Source organism: Balaenoptera acutorostrata, chromosome 3, assembly GCF_949987535.1.
Source record: "Balaenoptera acutorostrata chromosome 3, mBalAcu1.1, whole genome shotgun sequence".
Taxonomy (NCBI): domain Eukaryota; kingdom Metazoa; phylum Chordata; class Mammalia; order Artiodactyla; family Balaenopteridae; genus Balaenoptera; species Balaenoptera acutorostrata.
Genome location: NC_080066.1, coordinates 135275925 through 135289990, shown reverse-complemented (window position 1 = coordinate 135289990; position 14066 = coordinate 135275925). Strand labels below are relative to the sequence as shown.

At 37.0% G+C, this 14066-nt stretch overlaps 1 protein-coding gene across 5 annotated transcripts in view; it reads left to right on the top strand.

Moving 5' to 3' along the window:
- The window catches only part of DLGAP5 (DLG associated protein 5), a 40932-nt gene that overhangs the window by 10827 nt on the left and 16039 nt on the right, over positions 1–14066 (top strand). For 3 of the 5 annotated variants that reach the window (XM_007192893.2, XM_057542853.1, XM_057542855.1), the window contains exons 5-12: positions 87–171; positions 245–364; positions 4036–4106; positions 5896–6170; positions 6908–7032; positions 7422–7551; positions 10373–10458; positions 11225–11385. In XM_007192893.2, coding sequence (XP_007192955.2) covers positions 87–171; positions 245–364; positions 4036–4106; positions 5896–6170; positions 6908–7032; positions 7422–7551; positions 10373–10458; positions 11225–11385 — 1053 coding nt within the window. Of the gene's footprint in view, positions 1–86; positions 172–242; positions 365–4035; positions 4107–5895; positions 6171–6907; positions 7033–7421; positions 7552–10372; positions 10459–11224; positions 11386–14066 lie in introns of all 5 variants that reach the window. The other 2 variants (XM_057542852.1, XM_057542856.1) reach the window with 2 other exon arrangements.

Genomic DNA, 14066 nt, shown 5'->3' with positions numbered 1-14066 from the left:
ACATTAAAAATATGGTGGTTAAAAAAAAATATGGTGGTTTGATTCATTATGCAATTAAATCACATAGTACCTAATCTTTTGAATAGATTGATAATGGGAGTGATGTTCGAACAATCCGACCTAGTCAAAGACAAGCTTCTGAAAAGAAAGTGTTGGACAAAGAGAAAAAAGGTAAGTCCTGATGTTGCCACAACAATAATTTAAAATTACCACAAACATTTGATTTTATTATTTGTTCCCACAGCTATACAACCTGTAATGCCGCCAGTGAGAATGACTCGATCGGCTACTCAAGCAGCAAAGCAGATTGCCAGAACAGTCCTGCCTACTACAGCAAGAAAGCCAGTGACAAGGGCTACTAATGGTAAGAACATTTCTTGATCAGTGACTGAGCTAGGATGTTTTGGTACTTGAGGTTCTTTGTGTTCAATTTTTTAAAATTAATTAATTAATTAATTAATATTTGGCTGCATTGAGTCTTCGTTGCTGCGCGCGGGCTTTCTCTAGTTGTGGCCAGCAGGGGCTACTCTTCGCTGTGGTGCACAGGCTTCTCATTGCATTGGCTTCTCTTGTTGTGGAGCATGGGCTCTAGGCGCACGGGCTTCAGTAGTTGTGACACGCAGGCTCAGTAGTTGTGGCTCTTGGGCTCTAGAGCAGAGGCTCAGTAGTTGTGGCGCATGGGCTTAGTTGCTCCGTGGCATGTGGGATCTTCCCGGATCAGGGGTCAAACCCGTGTCCCCTGCATTGGCAGGTGGATTCTTAACTACTGCACCACCAGGCAAGCCCCTGTGTTCAATTTTTTAAATCATCATGTACTTCTTTGGGTAGGAGAGGAGGAAATGGAGATTCTAATTCCCGAAGATAGGTTTTGTGCCCCGATATCCCGTTAGCACACAGTGGGTGCTCAAATGTTGAAGTACTGAATTGGTGTAAGCAGTGCTTCAAAGTGAAAAATTAATGGCCCCAATAAGTTACAGTCCATACGTTTGCTGGAATACAATGTAACCATTTAAGAACAATGTATGAAAGAACACTTAATGACATGGTTAATCATATTAAGTGGGCAAAGAAAATCAAACTCAAACTCTGAAGAGTATGATTGAAATTCTAAAATATGTATGTGAATGTGAACATAGGAAAAAACTGGGAAAACGTATTCTGAAGTGTCAATAGTGATTACCACTGAGTAGTGTAAGCTTGAGTAAAATATTTGATTGTTGTTGTTTTTGTGCTTTTTAAAATTTTTTCTAATTTTCTATAATAAATACATATTTGATATTCAGAGGCAAAAGGTAAAATACCTTAACACTTTTGTTTTGTTTTGAAAACAGATGGCCTAAACTTGGCAGGAAATTTCATCTATTTTTTTCCTATTTTATAATGTGACTTTTAATCATAAAATTCTTTAAGGCATACATTCCTATTGCCTTTTTTCCCTTCCCAAATTACCTAGTACTTTTAATGCAGCATTTTTTTTTTCTATATTTAAAATACTGACTTAATTTATGAAATAAGCATTCTGGTCCTGACTTTATTTTACATAGTAAGTGAATTGAAAATCTTACATTCTCTACTATAACAAAACAAAACAAAACCTCAATATCAACTACTTTAGAGAGAGAGAAATAAAGAGAGTAAGAGAGAGAGGGACTGTGTGTGTGTGTGTGTGTGTGTGTGTGTGTGTGTGTGTGTGTGTTGTGTGTAAGAAAGCACCTAATGACTTTTTCCCTTTGGATTATTTTTCCCAAGGACAGAGGATGGTAAGCAGGTGGAGAGGGAGAGAGGGAGAGAGAGAGACAGGGAGATGAGAGAGAGATTAAACTCAGCAGAATATCATGCCCATCTTTTTTGTTTGTTTGTTTGTTTTGTTTTTTAGGATTAGCATGTTTCACATTGGGTGTATTTTAAGAACTTCAAATAGATAAGCAGCAAGGATCTATTGTACAGCACAGGGAAATATAGCCATTCTTTTGTAATAAATTTTTTTTTTTTTAGTTATTTCTGAGATACACATTTTAAAGTAATAACTAGAATTATGACTTATAACATTATAGCAGAACATATAAGATTTTTAGAAATTTCATGTAATGTCTGAAACATTTATATTAACATATTTCCATACAAATAACCCAATGAAAGTTTAGTATTAGTTGTTTTGTTTGTTTTTTTATACTTCAGGTTCTTATTAGTCATCAGTTTTATACACATCAGTGTATACATGTCAATCCCAATCGCCCAATTCAGCACACCACCATCCCCACCCCACCGCAGTTTTCCCCCCTTGGTGTCCATATGTCTGTTCTCTACATCTGTGTCTCAACTTCTGCCCTGCAAACCGGCTCATCTGTACCGTTCCACATACATGCGTTAATATACGATATTTGTTTTTCTCTTTCTGACTTACTTCACTCTGTATGACAGTCTCTAGATCCATCCACGTCTCAACAAATGACTCAATTTCGTTCCTTTTCATGGCTGAGTAATATTCCATTGTATATATGTACCACAACTTCTTTATCCATTCGTCTGTTGATGGGCATTTAGGTTGCTTCCATGACCTGGCTATTGTAAATAGTGCTGCAATGAACATTGGGGTGCATGTGTCTTTTTGAATTATCGTTTTCTCTGGGTATACGCCCAGTAGTGGGATTGCTGGATCATATGGTAAATCTATTTTTAGTTTTTTAAGGAACCTCCATATTGTTCTCCATAGTGGCTGTATCAATTTACATTCCCACCAACAGTGCAAGAGGGTTCACTTTTCTCCGCACCCTCTCCAGCATCTGTTGTTTGTAGATTTTCTGATGATGCCCATTCTAAGTGGTGTGAGGTGATACCTCATTGTAGTTTTGATTTGCATTTCTCTAATAATTAGTGATGTTGAGCATCTTTTCATGTGCTTCGTGGCCGTCTGTATGTCTTCTTTGGAGAAATGTCTATTTAGGTCTTCTGCCCATTTTTGGATTGGGTTGTTTGTTTCTTTAACATTGAGCTGAATGAGCTGTTTATATATTTTGGAGATTAATCCTTTGTCCGTTGATTCATTTGCAAGTATTTTCTCCCATTCTGAGGGTTGTCTTTTCGTCTTGTTTATGGTTTCCTTTGCTGTGCAAAAGCTTTGAAGTTTCATTAGGTCCCGTTTGTTTATTTTTGTCTTTATTTCCATTACTCTAGGAGGTGGATCAAAAAAGATCTTGCTGTGATTTATGTCAAAGAGTGTTCTTCCTATGTTTTCCTCTAAGAGTTTTATAGTGTCCGGTCTTAACATTTAGGTCTCGAATCCATTTTGAGTTTATTTTTGTGTATGGTGTTAGGGAGTGTTCTAATTTCATTCTTTTACATGTAGCTGTCCAGTTTTCCCAGCACCACTTATTGAGGAGACTGTCTTTTCTCCACTGTATATCTTTGCCTCCTTTGTCATAGATTAGTTGACCATAGGTGCGTGGGTTTATCTCTGGGCTTTCTATCTTGTTCCATTGATCTATGTTTCTGTTTTTGTGACAGTACCATATTGTCTTGATTACTGTAGCTTTGTAGTATAGTCTGAAGTCAGGGAGTCTGATTCCTCCAGCTCCATTTTTTTGCCTCAAGACTGCTTTGGCTATTCGGGGTCTTTTGTGTCTCCATACAAATTTTAAGATGATTTGTTCTAGTTCCGTAAAAAATGCCATTGGTAATTTGATAGGGATTGCATTGAATCTGTAGATTGCTTTGGGTAGTATAGTCATTTTCACAATATTGATTCTTCCAATCCAAGAACATCCATCTCCATCTGTTGGTATCATCTTTAATTTCTTTCAGCAGTGTCTTATAGTTTTCTGCATACAGGTCTTTTGTCTCCCTAGGTAGGTTTATTCCTAGGTATTTTATTCTTTTTGTTGCAATGGTAAATGGGAGTGTTTCCATAATTTCTCTTTCAGATTTTTCATCATTAGTGTATAAGAATGCAAGAGATTTCTGTGCATTAATTTTGTATCCTTAATGCAGCATTTTTTATCTAGTCTAAATGGATGGCTTATTTCACTTTTATTTTAGATAGTGAAGCAGAAACAGAGGCACCAAATCAAGGAAGACCTGCCAAAAAGATAGAAACAAAACCTGACAAGGTAGAGTATAAACATCTGTTTATTTCTAGGTACTTTGAAAATCTCACTGCTACTTTCATAAATTGAAATTAAGCATATAGAACTGCTTCAAGAAGTTAACTTACACATGTGTTAAAATCTCTTGAACCATAAAGAAACATCAGGAGGATTTACTGTTGTTTTTCAGGTGTCTTATCCTCAGAGTTTCATAGGTAGAGAAAGCATAATTTGATTAACAGGAAATAGAGGAAAGTGATAAAAACACAGCTGACAGAAACCTTCATGTGGGAACTAGCTAAGAGATAGGATGGAGTAGGGTGAAATGCATTGACTTTGGATTCAGTTAGGCCTGAGTTTGAATATTGTCTCTGCTTCCAATTAGCTATATGACCTTGGACAACTTAGGGATTTGTTTTCCCATCTCCAACCTCTAATACCTACATAGCGTAGTTTTAAGAATTAAATAACCTAACATTTCTGATAGCGTCTACCATAGTACATGGTAGAGTCTTCAAAAAAGAGCCACAATTTTGAGGCCCCAATGCCTTGTTTTATAACCCATGCTACAGTTCCTTAACCTTAAAAAAAAGTTAGGGACTTCCCTGGTGGCACAGTGGTTAAGAATCTGCCTGCCACTGCAGGGGGACATGGGTTCGAGCCCTGGTCCGGGAAGATCCCACATGCCGCGGAGCAACTAAGCCTGTGTGCCACAACTACTGAAGCCCATGTGCCTAGAGCCCATGCTTCGCAACAAGAGAAGCCACTGCAATGAGAAGCCCACGCACTGCAACGAAGAGTATCCCCTGCTCGCTGCAACTAGAGAAAGACTGTGTGCAGCAATGAGCACCCAACGCAGCCAAAAATAAATAAATAAATTAATTTAAAAAAAAAAAGAGTTATGCCAAAGTATAAGAAATGTGGCTAGATTCTTAACTAAAAATTAAAAATCAGAAATGTAAAAACCTCTAAAAATTATGTTTATATGGGTGGGTGAAATCGCTGAAGGTGGTCAAAAGTTACAAACTTCCAATTACAAAGTAAGTCCTGGGGATGTAATATAAAACATAGTGACTATGGTTAATAATACTGTGTTGTATATTTGAAAGTTGCTAAGAGGGTAGGTCATAAAAGTTCTCATCACAAGAAAAAACAATTGTAACTTTGTGTAGTGACAGATGTTCATTAGACTCATCATCTAGATCATTTTGCACTATATACAAATATCAAATCATTATGTTGCACACCTGAAACTAATATAATGTTATATGTCAGTTATATCTCAGTTTTAAAAAAAACCAAATAATTAAATTGACAGAGAAAATAAGCTTCACATTTTATATGGTTAATCTCACTGTGTCACACTGAAAAATATTTTTCTCATATGATAAATTTATTTATAATCAAGGTTATTTTAAAAGAGGATTTGGTCCTTGACAATAGTAGTCATCCAATAAACATTGGATTTCTGATTCTCAACCATTGTAATTATCAACATAATTTAAATAAAAAGGTAGGTATTTGTTAGTGGGTAATTTTTCCAACTTAGTTTACATATATTTAATTTTAATACTTAAAACCTATTATTTAGTCCTTTTAATGAGGATTGGTTCTGTCTCTCTCTGGATCATGACAGTGGTTTAGTTAGCTGGCTACTGAGTCCATATTTACATTTAATTGTATTTATTTTTTTCTCTTAAATTATGCACAAGGGACACATATCTCAGCTTTCATATTTTCAGGCCTGTAAAAATTGGTTTGAATATATCCCCAGAAGAGAAATTCTTACTCCATTCTGTTTCCTCCCATCTAGGCCATTTCTTTTAAAGTTGATAGTGAAGAAAGTACTTTGGATTCACAAACCAGTACAACAATTGGAATGGATCCAGATGGAGTCTTATCAAAAATGGAAAATTTATCTAAGACAAATAGTGCAAAAATGAAGGGGAAGAATTCCTTTGCACCTAAAGATTTTATGTTTCAGCCACTAGATGGTCTGAAGACCTATCAAGTAACACCTATGACTCCCAGAAGTGCCAGTGCTTTCTTGACACCCAGTTATACCTGGACCCCTTTAAACACAGAAGTGTAAGAATTTAATGTTAATAATGAATTCCTTGCTAAGATGGTTAACAAATGCCTTTCTTAGATTTGTCCTGTGCTTTTTAAAAGTTATTATTTAGTTAGTAAATTATATTAATTATAAATCATGAAAATTTGGTCTTTTAAAAAATTCTTCAGAAGCCTACAGTAATGTGTTTGACAGTTTTGATATTTCCTATACATTGTTTTTATCATTATTTTCATGGTACACTTTGTGTTTTTTTGCTTTTATAATACTTAGAAATAAATGTTTAGAAGGAAGAAATTTCTATAATACTGTAGTTCAGACATGGTTTGGGGTTTTTTTGTTTGTTTTTTTGCCGAGTATTACTTTAGAAAAACTACTTCTAAAGCCAAAGATAATTAACTTGCAAAGTGGGGGAAAGATCAGTTGGAATCTTTAAGAGAAACAGCAAGGTTGTTTTGCAAAGACTGGCTGGCGGCAAATTTACTAGAAACTGCTCAGCAGCATCCAAGGCTATGAGTGCTTATGTTCCATGAAGAGATCTTCACAGTCTTTGGATCTCATTATAATTAGTAAAGATGGACATTCCCACTATAGGTGTTTAAATTTTTTCCCCTTCAGAAAGACACATTAAAAAAAAATAGAAACATATTTCTATTTAATCCCAGGTTTTTAAAAAGTAACATCATTTTGAAATCCTTCAATTGGATATATGAGGCTCATGTTTCATAAAGTATTTTTTTGCTATTGTTTTTAGTGATAAGACTGAAGCAACAAAAGAAATCTTGGCACAAAAATGTAAAACTTTGTCTGCCAAGACAGTACATCAAGATTCAAGTAAATTACAATGTCCTTTGGGTTCTCTAACAGTTTGGAATAAAGGTATTGTATTTTAGTTAATTTTTTACTTGATTTTGTGGATTGTGATTTCTCAGACATTTGTTTAGAGCCCTTTTCAACATATAGTTCAGGGATGTGATCTCAGGGTCAGGAGAGATGGGAAAACATGGGGAAAGATATCTGGAGAGAGAAAGAGTTGGAATAAGGAATACAGACTGAGAAGATGGGGGGAAATAAATGTAAATTTGAGGAGATGAATATAAGGAGACACTTTAGAGGATTTGTGGTGAATGAAATTGAGTCAGAAATAAAATTTTAAAATTCAACATTGAAAAAAATTAAAGGATTTAAAAAAAATTTGTCTTGTGGGGGATGTCATTTTATGAGTTGCTGCTTTGAAATTTATATGTAATATTTTCTTTAATCTATAGACCATGTTTTAAATAAAAATGAAACTACTAATAAAAATTCAGATGGCCTTTCAATAAAAGAAGAAGTCCCATCACTTGAAGTACATGCAGATCAGGTATCTCAGCCACAACATGATGTGCCGTATTTCAGGTTTGTCCATTTGTTCCTAGTGTAAGAATTTTGTATCAATGTCTAGACATTGAAAACCAAAATTATACTATTTTTAACCTGAATATAATAGATGAGTTGGGGGAAATTGAATTTTGGTGATTTTCATTTATCTTTTAAATTTTAATGATTTTTTTTCAATAACTAGTACATTCATGTGGTTCCTAGTTAAAAAGGTAGAAAAAGGTACAAGTGAGAAGTCTTTTTCCCAACTCTGCCTCCCAGGGGATAGTTCGAACCTTCCACGGAGGCAAGTGTTACTCATTTCTTGTGAATATTTCCAGAGGTAGATAATGCATATGTAAACTAACATAAACATATATATATATTTTTTAAATATAAACAATAGCATACTACTTTGTTTCATTTAATGTTAAATGTAGTAGACATTCCATTTTAGTACTTAAAGAGCTTTGTGTGTGTGTGTGTGTGTGTTCTTTAATGGCCACATAGTATCCAATAATATGGATGTACCATAATTTACTTAATAGGTCTCTGTTGGTGGTTATTTACATTGGGTTCAGTCTCTTACTATTACAATCAAGGCTGCCAACAACAAACTTGTATATGTTTCAATTCTCTCATGTACAAATATATAAGGACCTCAATTTACATTCCCCCCAGCAAGGTATGGGAGTTCCTATTTTCTCATACCTTTTTTTTTTCCCCCACAAAGAACTAAATTAAAGTTTATTTTATAAAAGAAGGATAATGGGAGATGGTAGGAGGCTCTTTGGCCCACCAAATTATGAGATAGGATTATGTTCCTCTAACTGTGAATTGAAAATTAACATCCTGTTTGGGGAACTTCAACATGTCACCTAAACGCCTTGGAAGCATATCAGAGGCCTGCATTTCGAGAAAGGCCTTAACATTCCACATCACACAGAAAATGATTACATTCTGTTATCTTTGAGTGAATATAGCAAGAAAATTCCCATACGTTTTCCAATACAATGTTAACAATTTTTGAGCTTTACCAATCAAAACAGATAAAAATATTATCTTTCTCTAGTTTATTTTATTTATTTATTTTTTATTTCTATTTTTTTTTTTGGCTGCACTGCATGGCATATGAGATCTTAGTTCCCCGACCGGGGATCGAACCTGTGCCCCCTACAGTGAAAGCTCAGAGTCCTAACCACTAGACCACCAGGGAATTCCCCTTACTCAAGTTCTAATATCCATTCTTTCTATTATGAATGAGTATCTTTTTATATTTTTGGGAACCACTTCAATTGTTTTTAGAGCATTACGTTTTAGAATTATAAAGTCTTTCAGAGATTAGCTAATCCACTGTGTTGTTCAACTGAGACATTGAGATGATAAACAATTTATCCAACTAAATAATGTGAGATCTAAGCCAGGTCTCTTTCTCATTAATTAAGCTGTTCTCTGTTGCCACTGGACACAGGCAGCTAAATTATTCTTCTAAGAAAAACTGTCCTCAGTTTTCCTGCTCGGATGTTTTTGTAAAGAAACATTAAATTTACCTTAAGCCAGGGTTTCTTTTTTTTTTAATAAATTTATTTATTTATTTATTTATTTATTTATTTATTTTTAAAGATTTATTTTTTTTTATTGATTAATTGATTGATTGATTGATTGCTATGTTGGGTCTTTGTTTCTGTGCTAGGGCTTTCTCTAGTTGTGGCAAGCGGGGGCCACTCTTCATCACGGTGCGCGGGCCTCTCACTGTCACGGCCTCTCTTGTTGCGGAGCACAGGCTCCAGACGCGCAGGCTCAGCAATTGTGGCTCACGGGCCCAGCCGCTCTGCGGCATGTGGGATCTTCCCAGACCAGGGCTCGAACCCGTGTCCCCTGCATTAGCAGGCAGACCCTCAACCACTGCGCCACCAGGGAAGCCCAAATTTATTTATTTTATTTTATTTTTCAAATGTATTTTTGGCTGGGTTGGGTCTTCGTTGCTGTGCGCGGGCTTTCTCTAGCTGTGGCGAGCAGGGGCTACTCTTTGTTGCGGTGTGTGGGCTCCTCATTGCGGTGGCTTCTCTTGTTGCAGAGCACGGGCTCTGGGCGTGCAGGCTCAGTAGTTGTGGCTCACGGGCTCTAGAGCACAGGCTCAGTAGTTGTGGGGCGTGGGCTTAGTTGCTCCGTGGCAGTGGGATCTTCCCGGACCAGGGCTCAAACCTGTGTGCCCTGCATTGGCAGGCAGATTCTTAACCACTGCGCCACCAGGGAAGCCTGAGCCAGGGTTTCTTAACCTTGGCACTACTGACATTTTAGACTGGATAATTCTTGTTGTGGGGTCTGTCCCCTGCATTGCAGGATGTTTTGTAGCATCCCTGGCCAGTAGCACTCCTCCAGTTCGTGACAATCAAAAATGCTTCTAGATATTGCCAAATACTACCTGGTAGGAAAAATTCACCCAGTTGAAAACCACTGCCTTTGGACAAGCGAAGCCTAATAGAATCTGTAAGGCCCTATCTCTGTAATTTGAGACTTAACAGTAATTTGAGACTTAAATGTTTTTAGCTTCATCTTACTCTTGGCAATTGAATTCATCTTAGTTCCATGGAAAATAACAGAACTAAGGAATGACTGATTCTTTCTGCTTAGCCACTGAAAAATAAGAACAGAAAAGACTAGAAATATTAGCTTGAAAAATGGGCTCTTGGCATTAACCATCCAGTTAAGTTTTAGGTGTGGAAGGATGGACATACATAGAATATCAAATTGTATTTATGGATTTTAACATATCACATTTCATAAAATAATTAAGCATCAGCTCTGGGAAGTTAACGTTGTATAATTGTCATAGTGCTAATGTATGTCATCATTTTAGAAATATTCTCCAGTCAGAAACTGAGAAGTTAACTTCACACTGCCTTGAGTGGGACAGGAAGCTTGAATTGGACATTCCAGATGACGGTGAGGGAACATTTGTATTTATTTATGTCTTACCTTTATTTATTTTAATATGGTTACATTTATTTGAAACACAAAAATCCAGTGTTGTCCAACTTTATAATTTCATTGTTATTCAAAATAGCAAGAATTTTTCATATCTCACATATGTTCACTAATATCTGTGCTAAAATGGTACCTGACTTAAAAGATATAAGTAGTTAGAATATTGACTATGATTCCTGAGAGTTAGACATTTGCCTATTTTATTATTAGATTTTTCTTTACTGTGACTTTATGAATGACAGCTATAGCTAGTATTGCTTAATTATACAAAAATATTTTCTGAACAAAAATTACTTACATCAATATGAAATCAAATCAAAATCAATCAAGTTTTCTGAAAAGTTCCAACCTTACCTATTCAGGAAAGCTATTTAGAAAAAAGTCATTTGTGTGCTGCCACATCAGTCCTTAGATACTGATGCGCAATGAGTTGTTCGATGTTGAATTCTTATAAAATACAAGGAGAGGTAGAATGCTCTTTACTGTGTAGCAATATGTATGAGAATGTATATTGCTAATTTTTAGCAGGAATTGAAGCAGATAGTAAATGCTCAATATTTGTATGACAAAGTTTTGTAGTAGATATTTTTTGTTTTGCTTTAAAGTAAGAATTTGATTCTGTAACTGTAGGATATTTGGAATGAGGTCGTCTTATCAGCTGGTTGGCTTGCAATAAAGGTCCTGTCTTGTCCTTTAACTTTTAAAAACCTCATATTTCTTTTAGCTAAAGATCTTATTCGCACAGCAGTTGGTCAAACAAGACTCCTTATGAGAGAAAGGTTCAAACAGTTTGAAGGACTGGTGGACAATTGTGAATATAAACGAGGTGAAAAGGAAACTACCTGTACAGATCTGGATGGATTTTGGGATATGCTTAGTTTTCAGGTATGTGGTCAAGTATTTTGAATATGTTAACTTTGAGTCTGTTTTTTTTGTTTTTTGTTTTTTTGGTTTTTTTGAAAATGAGGTAACAGTAGTGTAAAAGGGTTAGTATTAGCTACTTATGTGCCTGTAATATTATTTATGTATTTCTTTATTTATTTGTGGCTGCGTTGGGTCTTCGTTGCTGAGTGTGGGCTTTCTCTAGTTGTGGCGAGCGGTGGGGGGGGGGCTTCTCGTTGCGGAGCATGGGCTCTAGGTGTGCAGGCTTCAGTAGTTGTGGCGTGCGGGCTTCAGTAGTTGTGGCACGTGGGCTTCAGTAGTTGTGGCTCATGGGCTCTAGAGCACAGGCTCAGTAGTTGTGGCGCACGGGCTTAGTTTTGTTCTGTAGCATGTGGGATCTTCCCGGACCAGGGCTCGAACTTGTGTCCCCTGCATTGGCAGGCGGATTCTTAACCACTGTGCCACCAGGGAAGTCCTTGTGCCTGTAATATTAAATGAGATATTAGCACCTTTATAAACTGTAAGGTGCTGTCTAAATTTTTTTTATTATTTTATTTATTGATTTGTTTATTTGGCTACGTCGGGTCTTCGTTGCAGCACACGGGATCTCTGTTGTGGCATGCGGGGTCTTTTAGTTGTGGCATTTGGGAATCTTTTAGTTGTGGCATGAGGGATCTTTAGTTGCGGCACATGAACTCTTAGTTGCAGCATGTGGGATCTAGTTCCCTGACCAGGGATCAAACCCGGGCCCCCTGCATTGGGAGTGCAGAGTCTTAGCCACTGGACCACCAGGGAAGTCCCAAGTGCTGTCTAAATTTGATGACTGATATCTTCTCCCCCCCTATATTGTCAGTATGATTTCTATTTGGGTTGGAAACTGAGATTATATTCAACTGTTGAATAATCTGTAATGATTCTATATGTGAGAAGATGAATAAATCTAGTCTTTAGTAGTTCCGTTCATCCAGCAGTTTCTGAGTTCCTACCGTGTGCCAGACATTGTACTAGGAGTTGATAAAATAAGGCACATTCTCTGCCCCAAAGGAGTTTGTAGTTTGATTAGTGAGTTAGACAAAATATATAATTCCAATCTAATGTAAAAAAGTGCTATGAGAGAGGGGATCACTAGGAAGATCAGTAAAGGCATGGGAGGAGATGATACTTTGTAGCTTTTTGAGCATATTTTAGAAATAAGCATATAAATTACTATTTCAAGAACCTATAGTCAACAACTATTAGACATTTCAAGAAAGCCTTAAACCTAAAAGAAAGAAGCCAAGGCAAAAATAAGAAGAAAGGTATTTGGATGGAGGAAGTAGAGCAATCTAGGAAGTATAGTATCCAAATAATAGGAATTCCAGAAAAAGAGTACTGAAAAAATAGAAAATCATCAATGAAATGGTTTAAAAATTTTCCCCAGTACTGCAGGACATGAGTTCCACATTGAAGGAGCCCACTGAGTGCCTAGCACTGTGAATCAAGAGTAGACCCACACCAACGTATGCCATTAAGCATAACTGTACAACTCTTGGGATGAAGAGAAAACTGTAGAAGCTTCCAGAGAGAAAACAAGTTTCATACAAAGGGTCAAGGATCACAATAGCCTTGGATTTCTCAACTGCAACATTTAAAGCTGGGAGAACAATGCCCTCAAACTTCTGAGGGAAATAGCTTCCAAACTGGAGCTCTGTAGTCAACCAATCAAGTATGAGGGTAGAAGGGCATTTCCCAAACACACACAGTCTCAGATTTTACCTCCCAAGCACTCTTTCTCAGCAAGCTAAGTGAGAAAGTACCTCACAAAAATGAGGGAGTAAGCCAAGAATGGAGGAGGAGGTGGGCTGGATCCCCAGCAAGGGGCCAAGAGAACTGAGGCCGAGGGGAGACAAGAATGTGTGAAGCACGCTTAGGAAGCAGCACTTCCTGATCAACACAGGGGGACCAGGGGCTCTACCAGACCTGTCCTTGGAAAGCTGAATTGAGTAAAATGCCTGATTTGTTTTTTCTTAAGAGGATATTTAATGCATTCTTTTTCTTTTCTTTTCTTTTTTTAAAATTCATTTTATTTATTTATTTATTTTTGACTGTGTTGGGTCTTCGTTGCTACGCGTGGGCTTTCTCTAGTTGTGGTGAGCAGGGGCTACTCTTTGTTGCGGTGTGCGGGCTTCTCATTGCTGTGGCTTCTCTTGTTGCAGAGCACGGGCTCTAGGCGCATGGGCTTCAGTAGTTGTGGCACGTGGGCTCAGTGGTTGTGGCTCGAGGACTCTAGAGCACAGGCTCAGTAGCTGTGGCACACGGGCTTAGTTGCTCCGTGGCATGTGGGATCTTCCCGGGCCAGGGATCGAACCCGTGTCCCCTGCATTGGCAGGCGGATTCTTAACCACTGCGCCACCAGGGAAGTCCTTAAGAGGAGATTTATACTTACTGTGCAGAGTTTAGACTGAATCGATGATAGACACATGAACAACTAAGCAAGCAAAAAGCAAAACAGTTATTAAGTCTAGAGAAAAGTGAGTAAGGGAACATAATAGTCTCAATAACTTTATGGCCCAGATGTGAATAGTGTTTATGTAGTCATAATATAAGCATTACTTTGTGAGCAGTTTTTATATATTTACCAGTTTTCATATTGATGAGTCGGTTAAGTAGTATCCTTTGATGGTGATCAATTAATTCTGTGTTTC